The following is a 17,216-nucleotide window of genomic DNA, read 5'->3' on the forward strand; positions in this document are numbered from 1 at the left end:
AAATATGCCTGCATTGCCCTGTTGTGCTGCTCAGTCATGCTGGGATTCTAGTCTCTTTCCTTTCCTGATAAACCCTGCCCCTCTGTGCTATGTGTGTGGGGGATTCTTTTCCATGACTCTCATTTGCTTCCTAAATCCCAAGAATCCGGACTCTGACTCTGACACTATCCACTCTGTTCATGTCATCGGTTCAGACCCTCACTGAGTGCCTTCTGTGTGGCAGTGGCTGTGGCGTGGAGAAAACAACCCCAGACAGTAAGATACGTAGTGTGGGAAGGAAAAAGAGGAACAGGTGTTCCAGGCAGAGTGGTCAGGGAAGGTTCTCTAATAGAGTGTCACATGAGCAGAGACCTGAGGTGAGGGCAAGGCCCACAGCTATCTGTCTGGAAAGGAGTATTTCAGGCACAGGCAGGATGCCTAGGCACAGAAGCTGTGTAGCTGAATCTGATGGATGGAGGACAAAAAGGAAGAAAGGAGAGTGGTGGGGTGAGGTCAGAGCCCTCAGGGAGAATGCCAGCCCCTGGGTATACCTCTTACCTGGCCTAGGCAAGAACCCTCAGATCAAGTTGGGCCTTATGAGTTGTTGTTAGGATTCTCAGTGATGTGACCTGACTGAAGTTTTTATTTATTTATCTGACAGAGAGAGAGATCACAAGTAGGCAGAGAAGCAGGCAGAGAGAGAGGGGGAAGCAGGCTCCCCACTGAGCAGAGAGCCTGATGTGGGGCTCGATCCCAGGATCCTGAGATCATGACCTGAGCTGAAGGCAGAGGCTTTACCCACTGAGCCACCCAGGCACCCCTTGACTTAAGTTTTTAGAAGAATCTCTCAGGCTGCTGAACTGAGAACATGGGGAAGGGTAGGACAGGGAAACACACGAGGGCCTACTGGTAGTAACTACTGGGAAGAGGAGGTGGTAGCTTAGACAGAGGGGTGCTGGTGGAGGGTATGAGAAATACTTGATTCTGAAACTATTTTCCATGTACAGCAAAGTCAAATATTAGATGTGCATATGTGAGGCAAGAGGGAGAACAGTATGGCTCCAAGGCTTCTCATCTGACTTAGCTGGGGGACTAAAATGTCACTTACTGACTGGGGGAAGGCTGGGCAAATACTGGGCTTAGAAAAAAAGACCAGAAATTCTGATCCAAACCCTTTAAACTGAAGAAGTGGAAATTTTGAGTAGATAACTAGGCATATATATCTGGAGTTTAGGGGAGAGGATGAAACAGTGATAATAACACAGGAGTTGGTATGAAAGCAAGGAAACAAGATGGGCTGCCTAGGGAAGTGGCTGTTAGTCAACAAAGAGGTCCACCTGGGCCCTGGACCACAGATGGAGAGGAATCAGCCAATGAGGACACAAAACAGAAGAGAAGCTTTGCCAAGAGCATTCCACAGAAGCGAGTGGTTAACTGTGTTTGATGCTAATGAAGGTCAAGGGTAATGAGTCAGAAGGATCTCTGGACTCAGCAATGTAGAGGTCATAGGTAGCCCTCACAGGGGCAGTTGCAGTGGAGTGGGGAGGGGAGAGGTTAACCAGAATGGACTCAAGAGAGAACTGGAAGAGAGGAACTGGGGAGTTAGTCTGAACAAATCTTCTGAGAAACTTTACTATTAAGGAAAACCGAAATAGAGGGGTACCTGGAAGGAAATTAGAGGTAAGAGTTTTTAAAATATTAAGAGGGGATGGGGCGCCAGGGTGGCTCAGTCCTTAAGTGTCTGCCTTCGGCTCAGATCATGATCCCTGGGTCCTGGGATCGAGCCCCACGTTGGGCTCCCCACTTGATGGGAAGCCTGCTTCTCCCTCTCCCACTCCCCCGATTCTGTTCCCTCTCTGTGTCTCTCTCTGTCAAATAAATAAAAATCCTAAAAATATATATATATATATTAAGATGGGAGAAATTATAGCACATCTGCATGAAGATGGTAGTTATCCAGGTCGTTATTCAGAGGAAAACCTGATGATGCAGGACAGTGAAGTCAGGTTCCCGAGGAGATAAAAGGGGATGGAACTGATACTGAAGTAGAGGGTGGTTGTGGCAGACAGGCCCCACCACAGCCCCCCAGATCCCTGCCTCCTGGTGTTCACACCCTTATGTAATCTCTTCCCCATGACTGTGGGAGGATATGTGATATGCTTCTAACCAACAGATAACAGTGAGGGGGATGAGATGTACACTACACATATGTGATTACGTTACATGGGATCGTAACGCCTGTCTTGCAAGGAGACACTCTCTTTTGGTGGCTTAGAAGAGGCAAGCAACCACACAGGAAAGGTCCACGTGGCAAGAAACTTCAGTCCAGCAGCCCACAGGGAACTGAATGCTACCAACAACCAAGTAAGCTTAGAAATGGATCCTTCCCAGGGGACCTAAATGGCTCAGTCGGTTAAGCATCCCGGAGTCCTGGGACTGAATACCGTGTTGGGGTCCCTGCTCAGCGGGCAGTCTGCTTCTCCCTCTCCCCCTGCGTGTGCTCTCTTGCTCTCTCAAAGAAATAAATAAATAAAATCTTAAAAAGACAAAAAAGAAGAAAAGAAATGGATCCTTCCCATTCAAGCCTCAGACAGGATAACAGCCCTGGTTAACACCTTGACTACAGTCTTGAGAGACCCTGAAGCACAGGACTCACCCAAGATGTGCTCAGATTCCTGACCACAGAGACTGTGAGATAAATGTGTGTTGTTGTAAGATGCTAAGTTTGTGGTTATACTATTAAACAGCAATAGATGATTAAAGGAACTGACTTCAGAGAGAGGTTAGACAATTCATCCACTGAACAGGAGGGATACAGGGTCCATAACACCAATACAGGTGACAGGCAGCTATGTGTTGGGAGCATATGGAAGTTCTGATTGCTTCTCCTTGCTTAGTCAAGCAGAAAAACACTGTCCTCTCTTAAATATGGGGACAGAAGAGATGCTGATGGTATCTAGGTTTGAGAGGAGGTGTGAAATAATCATCTAGGACAAAGGCTGGCAAGCTTTTCTGTAAAGGGTCAGATAGAAAATACCTTAGGTTTTGCTGAGAAGAGATAAAATCAGTTATAACTGTACAACTCTGACCTCTTGTGTGCTGAGCAACAGTATGAGGCAAGGAGAGCACCATGTATGGTCTCAGTTCTGCTGCTGGAGCATGACAGCAGCCAGCATGTCACAAATGGGCATAGCTCTGTTCCAATAAAACCTTATATATAGGGGCGCCTGAGTGGTTCAGTCATTAGGCATCTGCCTTCGGCTCAGGTCATGATCCCAGGGTCCTGGGAACGAGCCCCGCGTTGGGTTCCCTGCTCAATGGGGAGCCTACTTCTCCCTCTCCCACTTCCCCTGCCTGTGTTCCCTCTCTTGCTGTGTCTCTCTCTGTCAAATAAATAAATAAAATCTTTAATAAAAAAACAAAACCTCGTATGTAGACACTGAAGTCTGAATTTCATGCCATCTTCATGTCATGAAATAGTCTTGATTTTTAAAAATGTAAAAACAGGGGCACCTGGGTGGCTCAGTTGGTTAAGTATCTGCCTTTGACTCAGGTCATGATCCCAGGGTCCTGGGAGCAAGTCCCTTAGCAGGCTCCTTGCTCAGCGGGAAGCCTGCTTCTCCCTCTGCTTGTTCTCCGACAAATAAAATCTTAAACATGTAAAATAGTTCTTAGCTTGCAGATCCACACAAAACCAGGTGGTAGACCAGATTTGGCACTGGGCCCTAGTATGCCCAGCTGTGGTCTGCAACAGTGGAAGGTGCAGAAGGATAGCAAGGCAGCACTAAGGGCCAACCATAAGGTCAGGAATGTAAACTGAGGCCTGTAACCCGGTGCTTCTCTGCAGCCACACTCAGCATCAAGGCACAGATGCAGGCTAGGTAGAGAATCTGCGGTTTGCCAAGAAAGGGTGACCAAGGGAAAGAAAAAAGTGTAGGGAAGGAAGTATTTATCTGGGCAGTCCAAGGAATCCTTTTTTCTTAAATTTTAATTTTTAATTTTTTTAAAGTACTCTTTACTCCCAGTGTGGGGCTCAAACTCACAACCCCAAGTTCAAGAGTTGCACTTCTACTGAGCCAGACAGATGTGCCACCAAAGAATTCTTTTAATTTTGCCAATCCAGTGGGCACAAAGCTACACTGCATTGTTTTCATTCTCATTCCTCAGAATATTACTAGTAAACTGTAGCATCTTTTTGTGTTCACTGTCCATTTGTATTAGTTGGTGCACTTTACCACTTTTTTCTTCAAGATATTTTTAAAATGCTTTATTTTTGTATAGGTAGCCAAATTTCAAAAACAATCCCAAACAACAAAAGGTTTCCTTCCTACTCCACTTCTTCGCTTTCAGACACACTTTCAGGAAAGCGCCAATGTCCTCAGGTCCTCACCTGTCCTTCCAGAGATATTTTTATGCATATACCAACAGAAACATATGTTCTGTATTTTTTTTTTTTTTTTAGTTTTTTATTTATTTGAATGATCTCTATACCCCACACGGAGCTCAAACTCACAATCCCAAGATCGAGTCACACACTCCACCAACTGAGCCAGCCAGGCACCCCCCAACAGGAACACATGTTCCTTCCCTATCTCCCATTTGCTTTTGTTCACAAAATAATACACCTAGAGGATTAACCCACACCCGGTATATAAGCAGCCTCCTCATTAACTTCTATAGCTCGAGATACATCACAGCTTATTGAGTCAGGCTGCCATTTATATGTTTAGGTAATTTATAATCTTCCACTACTATAAACAGTACTTCAATCCTGGTGATTATTTATTTCCTTTTGGCCACTTTTTTTTTTAAGATTTTATTTATTTATTTAACAGAAAGAGATCACAAGTAGGCAGAGAGGCAGGCAGAGAGAGAGAGAGGAGGAAGCAGGCTCCCTGCTGAGCAGAGAGTACGATGTGGGGCTCGATCCCAGGACCCTGTGATCATGACGTGAGCCGAAGGCAGAGGCTTTAATCCACTGAGCCACTCAGGCGCCCCTCCTTTTGGCCACTTGAAACACATTTATTGGATATATTCCTAGAAGTTCCGTTCCTCATTTTTGTTTTTAAAACCAATTTGCAGTGATTTATGATATACTCTTCCAAGAATTTTTTTCCCTAATTATAATAGCAATACAAACTCACGGTAAATTGTTTTTTCCCCTTAAAATGCAAGCTCAAACAACATGCCCCAAACAAAATTCACCCTTGCCCCCCAAAAGAAGTCCCCTTCTCATCTTTCTTCTGTCAATGACAGCAAACATTAATAGTAACCCTGATTTAAACTTGTGATAAACCCTACAACCTTGACTCCTCTTCTCTTTCACATCTATGTTTTCAGTCTTGCTCATTTTTCTTCAAGCTAGTCTCAAAATAGTTGCCTTTTTTTCCTCCTGTATTTCTTTCTTTCTTTTTTTTTTAAAAGATTTTATGTATTTGAGAGAGAGAGAGAGAGAAGGAGCAGGGGGAGGGGCAGAGGCAGTGGGAGAAGCAGGTTCCCCACTGAGCAGGAAGCCAGTCAGGGGCTCGATCCTGGGACTCCAGGATCATGACCTGAGCACAAAGCAGGTGCTTAACTGACTGAGCCACCCAGGCACCCCTTTTCCTGTATTTCTTACGGAGGCCAGACCTCACCCCCACAGTGCCCAACTGGACTCTCCACTATCAGTCCCCCCTGTTGCTCACCTGTACCCCAATACTGTCCCAAATGCTCCCCTGCCCAGTATCTTAACGTCATTGGTTCCTTAGCACTTAATGCAAAGTTCAAACTCTATGACCCTCTCGCATTACCTCGTGCTGTGCTGGCCACCAAAATCGAGTGCCAGGTGCTGCTCACCAGTATACCCTGCTCTTGTCTGGCTTTCTCCACTGTCACTTCCCCTGCCTCTTCTCCCAGCTTTCTCTCCCATGCCGAGGGCTGGGGAAAGCGGTACCTGCAATGCACAGTGATGGGGTGGTTCCCTGACTGCTGCTGCTGCTTCTGCACGGCTGCGATGATGCTGATCATGCCCTTTCCGTCGCTGGGGATGCCCACTTCAGGCCAGCCGTGAAAGTGGAACTGCCGGATCTGCCGGCTCTTGTTCTCCTTTGGAAGAAGGGTGATCAGAGAGGCAGGGTACCCTGGCTTTTCCCTGTGGGAGGAGCCACACCCCCCCAGCCACCTTACCCTGGTGTTGGTGACCAGGAGGTCTCTGACAGTGTAGCTCTCACATTCCTCCTCTTTCTTCAGCTCCACTGTGATATCTCCATAGGACACCACTCCATCAGAGGGCCAGTACTGGGCACACTTCTCCTGGAATGACAAATGGGAGAGGTGAGGGGCTTGGAATACCATGTATGGTAGAGGTGGGGCTGCCCTCTGAGCTGCCTGCTCCCCTCTTACAGTAACCACCTCTTAGAGGACACACATCATCTCCAAGGTATCAGAGACTCAGAGTGTCATTACATTACTTAATATCATTCCAATTCACTTCACTAGGAGTCTTACCAGGACATCTACAGCTGAACCTTAAACAACGTGCATTTGAACTATGTGGGCCCACTTATACACAGTGGTAAAAATGTATTTTCTCTTCCATGATTTTCTTAATGACATTTTCTTTTCTCTAGTTTATTTTAAGAACACAGTACAGCATACATAAAACATAAAATATGTGCTGTTAATGTCACTGGTCAATCTTCAGGCCAGTAGTAGGCAATTAATTACATTTTTAAAATTACCTATTTTTTATCATTTTTATTAACATATAACATATCTATAACATATATATAACCTAAATAAATAAAATCTTAAAGATTTATTTATTTATTTGAGATAGAGAGAGGCAGAACACAAGCAGGGGTTGTGGGAGAAGGAGAAACAGACTCCCCACTGGGCAACGAGCCTGATGTGGAGCTCCACCTTCAGGACCCCAGCATCATGACCCAAGCCGAAGGCAGACAACTGACGAAGCCACCAGGCGCCCCCACACAGATTTTTTTTTTTAATTACAGTTGACACACAATGTTACATGTTTCAGGTGCACAATACAGTAATCCTGCAAGTCTATACATTATACTGTGCTCACCACCAGTGCAGCTACCATCTGTCACCACAGAACACTATTAGCATTCCACTATATTCCCTACGCTGCAGCTTTCATCCCTGTGATATATGCAGATTTCTGACTGCACGGTAGAAAGCGCGGGCTGGCAGTCTATGCCCCCAACCCCCGTGTTGTTCGAGAGCCAACTGTATATTTAAAAAATTAATTCTTGTACTGACATAATCATTTAACCTTTTGCTGTTAACTTAGCTACAGTCTAAGTTGCCATGACAGGATACCTGAAGAGCTCTGACCATCACCTCTGCCGTGTCCAACATTTAAGAGGGAGAGGAGTGAATGTCTTTGCTCCAGTTCCTTTTCTCCCCTCCTTTGCCCCTTTGGGTGTTTCTACCTCTTAGAAATGCTTACACATGTCAGACTACTAATCCAGAAAAACTGAACCCCACTGACACTGCCACCCAGCCATGGTACTTCACTAGAGCCCAGGCCACAGTATCCTTCCATCCCTTTCCTCTTGATCTTCTGAATCTGCAATGGCACCCACATTTCTGTCTTCGCGAGTGAGTAGGAGATGGGTTATAGCCTGTCTTTGCTGGCATCTGGTTCAATTTCCTCTATAACTATGTATGAGCAGAAGCTGCCTCTTTTCATCTTTGTCTCCCCGCACCTTGCACACCACCCACACGTGGCATGCTCTCAGTAGCTGAACTGAATTTGTTCAATGTTTGTAGAACTAGTCAGGCTATATGTACATAATAAAACAATAGTTATACTGTCCATTTCTTTAGAGCATTTTGGGGAAGATCTTAAATATTTCACTATTGGCAATTTTAAAATCCTCAACCATAAAGGTACTTCACATTCACCGGGAAAATTACAAAAAGTAGAAAAACTAAAATCACTGATAGTCTCTTAGTCCAAATAAAATCATTATTAAAGGTCCATTTTAGTGACTCTTCTTACTTTTCATATGTGTGATCATTCATTACCCCCTTATAAACTGAGGTCATTTTAAAACACAGAATTATCAAAGTGGTGGAGTCGGGAAATGTAACAGACCAATCTTTTCTACATAAACCCACTCGGGAGTCCTGGGAATGCTGAGGGTTGGGGCTCCGGGCGCTCTCCTCAACTAGAACAGCTTTTTAAAAAATTCCAAGGCTCTTAAACAGAGATTATGTTGGTTTTTAGGGCATTGGTGGGTGGAATGAATTTTGCTACCAGAGTTGCCTCCCAATACTGCCCTCACACAGTTTATCAGCCAGGACTGAAGACTGGGACTTTAAAACCATTACAAGTACTGAGATCCAAATTGACTTGAGAGAAATGGAGTGTGTATGAGCTAGAATCACGCTGTGACTAGAAAAAGAAATAATATGGTCCCCCACTTCATGGCTTTCAGATATCTGAGACCCTAAGTTTTGGTGGTGAGGCACAATAAAGAAAAGGGGCTGACTGGAAGAAAACCACCAGGGATACGGAGTTAGGGAACTATTAAGAGAGTCCTCTCTTAAAACTGTGGACAGGGAGGGACACCCCGGTGGCTCAGTCGGTTAAGCCGCTGCCTTCAGCTCAGCTCATGATCCCAGGCTCCTGGGATTGAATCCCGCATCGGGCTCCTTGCTCGGCAGGGAGCCTGCTTCTTTCCCTGCTGCTTGTGTGCCCGCGCGCTCTCTCTCTCTCTGACAAATAAATAAATAAAACCTTAAAACAAACAAACAACTGTGGGTAGGGAATCAGTCAACAGTAAAAGCAAACAGGGAGCCTGCTGTGGCTAGTTTAATGGGGACAACTCCAAGGTGACTACACATGGTTGGGACCAACCAAGAGGTTCGATTAATGCCAGAGTGAGTTTCAAGGTGACACAGTTTTGTAGGTGAATAGGTAAGGAGACAAGCCTGGCAAACTTATGGGGTTAGGATTTTTTTTTCAAAACGATTTTTATTTATTTATTTATTGGGCGGGGGGGGAGAGAGAGAGAGAGCACTCGTGAGAACAAGCAAGCATGAGCAGGAGGGAGGAAGCTGAGGGAGAGGGAGAAGCAGGCTCTCTGCTGAGCAGGGAGCCCAATGTGCCGTTTGATCTGAGGACTCTGAGCTCATGACCTGAGCAGAAGGCAGACACTTAACGGACTGGGCGCCCCAGGGTAAGGGTTTAAGGGATGATATACAGAGAAGCCACATAAGACAATTACAAATGTTGGACCAATGGCAGCAACTCATTACACTCAGCCAGGCGAAGGTTACATGGTTTATTTAATTTGGCTCTCCGAGTGGGCACAATACAAACAGAGGAGGCAAGCTGGACTTAAAAACAAAGCCAGCTATTTAAGAGAAAAAGGCAACAACTAAGGGAAATGGCAGTCCAGAGGTGCCTCTCATGGCTGTGGGGAGGGCGATGGCAGAAAGAGTGGGGCCAAAAGCAGCACTAGTTCAGGAGGCTGAGTTAAGCCTCTGGAAGGCAAGGTTTTGAGGGAGGTTTTGGAATACTCAACAAGAGTAGAGTCAGTTTAGAGCCCTACTGGGGAGATGCTCCTCTGGGCCAAAGGTGAGGAACCCTGTTCCTTAAGAAGCAGAACATGGGCCGGAGGAATCCAGAGCCGGGGCCAGCACTGGCTACATCTACTGATGCCCAGGGCTACGCAGGCCCGGGGATCCTGCTGAGGAGGGAGACATGAGAGCACAGAGTGGAGACCAGGCTTGTGCAGAACACAAAGCAGTGACAAATACAGAACCTCCTGTCAAGGAGTAGGCTATGACCCATCTCAGAAGCCATGCCCCACTTAGCAGCTAGATGGCAGAAGGGAACAAGGGCAAATGGAAACCAGGAGATTTAAATTAAGCAAGTGAAATTGTGAGAAAGAAGGACCCAATTCAAGTCTTGGGACAAGATGTCAACATTTCTGAAAGGCTCTTAAATTTTGTATGCTGGGTAAATTTTCCCTCATGATCTCAGGAAGCCCAAAGAAGATTTTAAGGAGTGACCACAGTTAGAATTCTATTTTTGAAATGATCTCTGGCTGCCATGGGAAGTGAAGAAAAGTGGGCAAGAGTGGAAGTGGGTAGATGGGCTGTCAAGCTACTGAGTGGTTTAGGTGAGCAGATGATGGTTTCAAGGAGGGGCCCACAGCTGTGCTGGAGAGAGGAGGACACACTCAACGTATGTTAGGCCTCACTGATGTGGGAACCAAAGAAAGGGGAGTGATGAAGGTAACTACTAGACTTCTGACATGAACAACTGGGCAGAAGGCTGGACCACTTACTGAGATGGTAAGAGCAGTGCGGACTAGTACTGGGAAGGAGGAAATCATGTTTCATCCGGGCCAGGTGAAGTTTGAGATCCTTAACAGTCATGTGAAGATATCCAGTGGGCAGAGGGGTACACCAGTCCACAACTGGGAAGTTGACACAGATTTGGGAACCTCCAGCATATAAATAGCATTCCAAGCCGCAGGACTACATGAGGTCCTCAAGGGATACTTGAGTCTAGAGCCAGAGTCTAGAGCACTTCAGGGATTAGAGGTCATAGAGGAGGAGCCAGATTGTAAGATAAGGTGCCAAGAAAATAAAAGACCAGGAGAGAATAACAAATGTTAGCAAGGGAAGGATAGTAATAATGGTTAAGTCATTAAAAAAACTCTAGAGAGAGTAAGGAGGAAGGTAAGAACACGAGGGGAGTCAGGGGCTGAGGAAGTGGAGGAGTCCATGGCTCTGAAAGAGGACTTCGACCACTTCCATTTTCACCTCAGTCTATATTTTCTGATTAAGTTTTCTTTCCAGCTTCTCTTAATTCAGGCAAAAGCATCTAGGGATGGGAACCGAAACTACCCCTCAAGCAATGACGACTGCCCTGGCCTCAGAAAGACCCCACATGACTGGACTGACCCCAAGACAGTGATAAACCTGACCGTTCTGCCCATTTGCACATATCCACTGACCTTTATCCCACAACTTCCTTAAATGAACCTAGAACTATTTTCTGTGGTTTTAAAAAATTTTTTATTTTCTGCACTTTGGACACAGTCTCTGAGATGTTAGTCCACTGTCTTGGACTCAGTGCTGGCCTCACTGAAATAAATTCCTCTCTTGTTTCACCTCTGCTGGGCTCTCTGCCTTTGGATTGTCAGTGGCAAGTGGCTGAATCGGGCCCGATTGGGAGCCCTGGAGCTCTTGAGCCCTTGGGCCCTGGGCACAGCTACAGAGACCTGGTGAAGATAAAAACTGTGGAGTAAGAGGTGGGAAGTAGTGAGGTGGATACTCGCCAGATGGTGAAGCAGGGTAGGATGCAGGGTGCCTGGTGCTGAGAGCCCAAAGGCAGCACAGATGTGGGCAATGACTTGATTTGAGTGGGTGCCTGAGGTAGCCAAGAGGCTGAAAGATCAAGGGTAAATGGATCACCTCCATGGATACTTATCCCTTCAAGAGCAGAGGCAGGCATAGGGACCACCAAGGCGCAATAAGCCAGGTGTTAAAATCCTCAGTAGCTCAGGGTGGGAGATGGGAATAAGTGCTCAATCCAGTAGCAGAATACTTGGGAATGGGACTTTAATCTCAGATTTATGTTTTCAAGTTAGATTCTAGATAATGATATCCTAAAGAAGCTGCAAGAGAAGCTGTTGTGTCTTTGCTCCTGCTGCTTTTATCCTCCTCCTCCTAGATAGCATCTAGTGTCTTTCATGGTCTGAGGCTGACAACAGTGATGAGGACACAGAGCTTTGTGATAGGCATCTGATGCAATCCCATTCTACTGATTCTGGATAAGTGGAACACAACCCTGGGTCGGGCTGACCCCATGCAGAAACTGCTAGAACTGCTCTGCCCACTCGGATGAATGGTCCAACCTCAGCTATTGAGGGAACAGGCCTTACCAAGCATGTTGGTGGACCCCTCTGGTTAAGATGGAGTGGGGAGGAGGAGGGGGAAAGAAACAGGGAGAAAAGAGGATTTTAAGTTTTAATTCTTTCGGGATTTTAATGTATGTAAAATTGACAATTTAGGATTGAGACATTTTCCTTGGGACTTTAAAACCAGGTGTAGGGAGTAGTGGTGTCATGTTGTGTAAATGTAGATAGCTTTCACCGTTATAATTTAGGTTCCTGTTAGTATCTCTGGAGGCTACACTTGATAAGACAAATGAGAGATGGAACAGGAAGGGAAATCCTGTCTTAAGGGGAGTGAGGCCTTATAAAGAATGTCATTAATTTGCTGTTCTAATTCATTTCAGAAGCTTCTAAGGGCAAGAGCTTCTAAGGGCAAGAGGAAATAAGGCAGAGTGGTAGGTAGAGGGGACTGCAGGCTTCATCAGGGGTGGGAGACTGTGTATGCATGTGGCTCTTTTCCCCATCTCCATCCTTAACTCTCACTAGGTTTCTTTCAAGGACAGAAGGGCTTCATAATCCCACGGGATGAAGTCTGAGGTATTCAGTGGGTCACATTTTATTGCAGGGCAGTGGGCTGAGAGATGATACTTGTGCTTGCTATCCCAGTGCTTCTCCCTGCAATATGGGCCTGAGTGTCACAGATCTGGAGATGGGCAGTGTGGGGATAACCTCAGGCAGGTCCATGACTCCTCTGCACCTTCCATCCCGGCTTATTAGAGAGGGCCAGGAAACACACACCCGGCTCCTGACAACATAGTAGCTCACTGCTCAAATGCAGAGGCAGGAACTGTGCCCCAAACTTTTCACCTCATCAGTACTGTTATTAATGAAAGATGAAGACCTCTGAAGTATGTCTGTTGATGAGGGACATGAGAGAAATCGGGAAGGAATAGCTAATGAGTTAAGTGATTAAAACTGGAAAAAAATAATCCTGACATACAGAATATCAGAGTGTGCAAATATGTATAAAGCTATATCAAAGTTAAAATAAACAAACTGTGCAAATACAGATGGGGAAGATGTAGCTAGTAACAACTAGCATAAAATACACTTAGTGATTTTTTTAACTGGCTGTAAATTCAGTGAGTCCTAAGTGGGTGCCATCCTTAATTCTTCACCCTGCCACCATGCTATCTCTTCACTATCTTTTGGGACAGACCCTTTGTCACCATCTGTGCCATCGGCAGTACCGTCACAGCCTTCTTTCTCCTTGTGCTGTGCTTGTTTTTCATCTGCCCTCCTCACTGAGCCAGAGGGGCTTTCAAAAAAACACAAAGCTGATATTGTCAAGGGCTCTGAAACCGCTCTGTAAAGTCTAAACCCTTCGCTACAGCTCAGAAAGACCTTTATCACCAGGCCCTTGCTGGCTTCTCCAGGCTCCTTCTCTAATTCTGATCCCTGTTAAGTCACACACCAGGCACAATGAAGTGCCCGTTTACTGCACTGGGCAACCACAACACAGTGTTTAAGACCATAAACACTGTGTGAACACGGACTGGGCCACCCAGTGTACAGCAAGGGGGGCAGGCAGGAGGCAGGCAGAGAAAGAGTGACCCCTGAGATGGAAAGTGCTCAGTAGAGGCTGTGTGACTGTGACTCGGGAACAGCAGATCCCCCACACTGGGGCGGGGGAATGACCCAAGGGGGCCTCTAAGGTCTGTTACATTCTGAGTTCCCAGACAATTCTACTTTTTAACTGATTTGAGGATGTTTTCTTTTCTTTTTAAGAGTTATCTCTCTCTTTTTTTTTTAAAGATTTTATTTATTTATTAGACAGAAAGAGAGAGATCACAAGTAGGCAGAGAGGCAGGCAGAGAGATGGGGGAAGCAGAGCTGCTGAGCAGAGGGAAGCTCCCTGCTGAGCAGAGAGCCTGATGTGGGGCTCGATCCCAGGACTCTGAGACCATGACCTGAGCCAAAGGCAGAGGCTTAATCCACTGAGCCACCCAGGCGCCCCAACGATGTTTTCTTTAAAAGATTTCCTTGTTACTGAGTGTCAGCTTATGCATTTCTTCTATTATTTCTCAGGTTCTACTGTTTTCTGTAGTCTGCAAAGAAGCAAATCATCTTCCCACAGTTCTCTAGTTCATTCTTCTGGCCTGGAAGGTAACTTCTTTTTAGGAACACTCAGAAGTTCCACATCAGATCCTTGGTCTGGCTCTGTACCCCTCATTTCACTAGCTCTGCCCTGTCTGGGGGGTGAGAGGAGGAGGCTAGCACAAAGCTAGGCTGCAGGCTACCATATTCAGGAGAGAAGTTAAGAGGCAGGAACTGTCTGGGGTCTCAGACCACACTACTCTTCCAATACTGAGAGAAGCTCCTGATAGCTCAGATCAACTGCCTGGATATGGCTCTCTGGACAGTTTAAGCCAAACACAGCACCCCTCCACCCCTATTCCTGTGCTCTCTGTCTCCCACAGCCCAGGACGTCATTGAACTCACCTGGCCTCTCTCCTCCAGTTCTGTTAGCATCACGATGGAGCAGGATTTCCACTCCCAGATCATTCGCCAGAAGTCCTCAATGGTGTGGAGAAGAGGGCCCTGGCTGGCGATGTAGGAGTCCTTCTGCCGGTAGCCCTATACAGACCAGGTCCATGGTAGGAGGAAGGTGATTTAATAGGGAGGGGCTAGCAAAAGAAGACAGGCCACTAGAATGGGATGGGACTGCTTGGAGGCAAACTCATCCCAGGCAGAACTCCCCTTTGGCTAAGGACCAAACCTTATCTGAAATGCTGGTCTCTTTCTATGAGGGTGAGGAAAAGGGGGGCTGGAGCTAGGATGAAGAGAACAAGAATGGGAAAAAGCAGAGGCTTTCAGCCCGAGGTTGTGGTCTGTACTACGAACTTTTCCCTCCAGTTATTACTGTGGTGTCTGCCCTGTTTCCCTCACCACCTTCTGCTCTCAGGGGCCTGACACACCTAGTGTGTAGGCTAGGTATTGGTTCCGTATTTGGTGACTGACAAAAGCACAATCCTCCCAAGTACTGGGAGAGTGGCACTGCAAGGCCCAGCCAAATTTCCATGGAGGGTGGGGAGCTCTGGGGACACAGCCACCACTTACATCAATGAAGGATGCATTCACGTAGTCCGTGTTCTCCTCACCTCTCTTAACTGGAATGATCACTCTGTTGAATTCATCTGCAGAAGGACAGAAGCTGTGGCTCCCCAATGGCACCTGCCCTCTCCTACCTCTCTTTCAATCTTTCCCTCCCACCCAGGCCCTGGGGAGGTATAACCCCAGCTGGGCAATAACATGCCTGTTCCCAGGCCAGGAGGGAGAAACCTTTTGGCTGTCATGCTTTGTTTTTTAATTTCCAGAAGTCACTAAAAACCTAAGAGCAAAAAGAGGCAATACTCTAATTCTGGTCTCCAAGCTGAGAAGTGGAAGGAGGGATGGGGCACTAAGACTTTGGAGTGGGGAGAGGACTCTTACATGGAATGATCTGTAGAACTCGGTTCTTCTTCATGTTGGCTGGAAGGTTTCCAGTCCGCATCTTGTCATTCTGGATTTTGATTGACGTTAACTTCTGAATTGGGAAGGAAGAGGAAACATTCCTCATCTCTGTAACTTGGCAAGATGATGCCTGTCAGACCTGCATCTTCAGGCTACTCCGGCTGCATACTGCTCCTCCCTGGAGCCCTGATCTCCACTTCCACATGTTCTTTCTGGAACACCATTTCTTCTATCACAAGTTCAGTGAACAAGTCGAGTGTTTGGGAAACACTGCCTTGCAGACTCCTTGTGGACCCTTCTGGGATTCCCTGGAGCTAGAACTTTATGATCCTGGAGTAAGGATCCCGGCTTCATAGGAGGGAGTGAGCCTGCCTCCACTCCAGAGGCTGTATTGGACTCATTCGAAAACCTTATTCAAATGCACGTGCTCCCTTCTCCTGATTCTGAGGTTCCTTCTTGATCCTTGCTACTTAAAATGTAGCCCATGAACCAGCAACTGTCTCATGGCATTAGAAATGCAGAATCTCAGGCCCTAACTCTCTTTCTCCCTGGAAAATCAGAACCTGCATCTTAATGGGATCCTACAGTAATTTTTGTGCACATTCTAGTTATAGAAGAACTACTTTAAGGGATGTGATCTTTCCCACTGCAACCCAGAATCTCTTTTTCTGGGAACAGTTATGTTGACAAGAGTGTGACATACTCCTTCAGTGTGCTGAGAACCACTGTCTAATGGCACACAGCAGAGGTCAACAACCTATGGTCCATGGACCATATCTGGCCTGCTGCCTATAAATAAACACAGTCATGGAAACAGCCAGGCTCACCTGTTTATGTAGCAACTCCGGCTGCCCTGGTGCTACAGCAGCAGTGTTAAGCAGTTGCAAAAGAGACGGACTATACTGCCTGTAAAGCCTAAAATGTCTACTGTCTGGTCCTTACACAAAAGGTCTACTGCTGCTGTACATTATAATACATACAATAATATGCCTGTTGGCAGGGGGAAGTGGGCTGGGGGACTTAAAATACCACTGCCAGATTTTTTTGTTTTGTTTTTTCTTCTTTCCTCCTAACAAAACCCAAGTGATTCTAACATGCAGGACGGGTTGAAAATGACTAAGGTATGATTAAAGGGCAAGAAACCCACCGCTTTAACTACATACATATCTTACAAAGGGATTCCCCATTTGTTGCTAAATCTCTAAGAGCCAAGCATTCCATATTCCCCAGAGCACATAGATCCTTCAGTCTGAAAGAGGGAGTTCAACTCCAACTCACCTTAAATTCCTCCTCTAATCCATTGTTGCTGGTCCCTGGAATTTTGTTGTAAATTTTCTGCAGATGTGTTTCTAGAGAGGTCACCTCTAGTTCTGTATCTCCATAGAGATAATGCTCCAGAAGGGCTTGGTATATGAAGACATACTGCATCTGAAATGCCATGATGCCCAAGTTCCCAGTTATACACAACATGTCTCTGTGGTGCCAGATGACGCCCTCCCACCCCCAAATCACTCAAGTCCACTTCTCCTTTGACCCTAGCAGGTATAAAATTATTCACTTGCTTCCTGATTCAGTGAGGCAGGACTTCAAATGCATGAATCCCTGGGGGGGGGGGGGTGCTTAACTTGGGAGGGAGGGTCCTACTCTGGCAGCCTCCTAGAGTGCAAGGCTGGAGGGAAGGACAAACCCAACTCCTGCTCATTCTGACAGCACAGACTGAACAGTCTAAAAGGCGTCAAAGCCTGGTGACATACGAAACCTGGGCGAACCTCACTCCCAGTGCTGTGCCCTTTGAAGCCCATGTCCCAACCACCGAGCTGATCCTACTGCTGCTTCTGGACATGGCAAAGCTGAGCCACA

The 17,216-nt window shown here is 46.4% G+C and overlaps 1 protein-coding gene across 3 annotated transcripts in view; it reads right to left on the reverse strand.

Annotated features, from left to right (window-relative positions):
* Positions 1-17,216, reverse strand: part of PTPRA (protein tyrosine phosphatase receptor type A) — a 149,439-nt gene that overhangs the window by 1,519 nt on the left and 130,704 nt on the right. For all 3 annotated transcript variants that reach the window (XM_045980776.1, XM_045980775.1, XM_045980777.1), the window contains 6 exons: positions 16,635-16,784; positions 15,336-15,429; positions 14,964-15,040; positions 14,346-14,480; positions 6,145-6,270; positions 5,912-6,063 (listed from right to left, as the gene is read on the reverse strand). In XM_045980776.1, the coding sequence (XP_045836732.1) occupies positions 5,912-6,063; positions 6,145-6,270; positions 14,346-14,480; positions 14,964-15,040; positions 15,336-15,429; positions 16,635-16,784 (734 nt within the window). The remainder of the gene's footprint in view (positions 1-5,911; positions 6,064-6,144; positions 6,271-14,345; positions 14,481-14,963; positions 15,041-15,335; positions 15,430-16,634; positions 16,785-17,216) is intronic.

Source organism: Meles meles, chromosome 16 (genome assembly GCF_922984935.1).
Source record: "Meles meles chromosome 16, mMelMel3.1 paternal haplotype, whole genome shotgun sequence".
NCBI lineage: Eukaryota > Metazoa > Chordata > Mammalia > Carnivora > Mustelidae > Meles > Meles meles.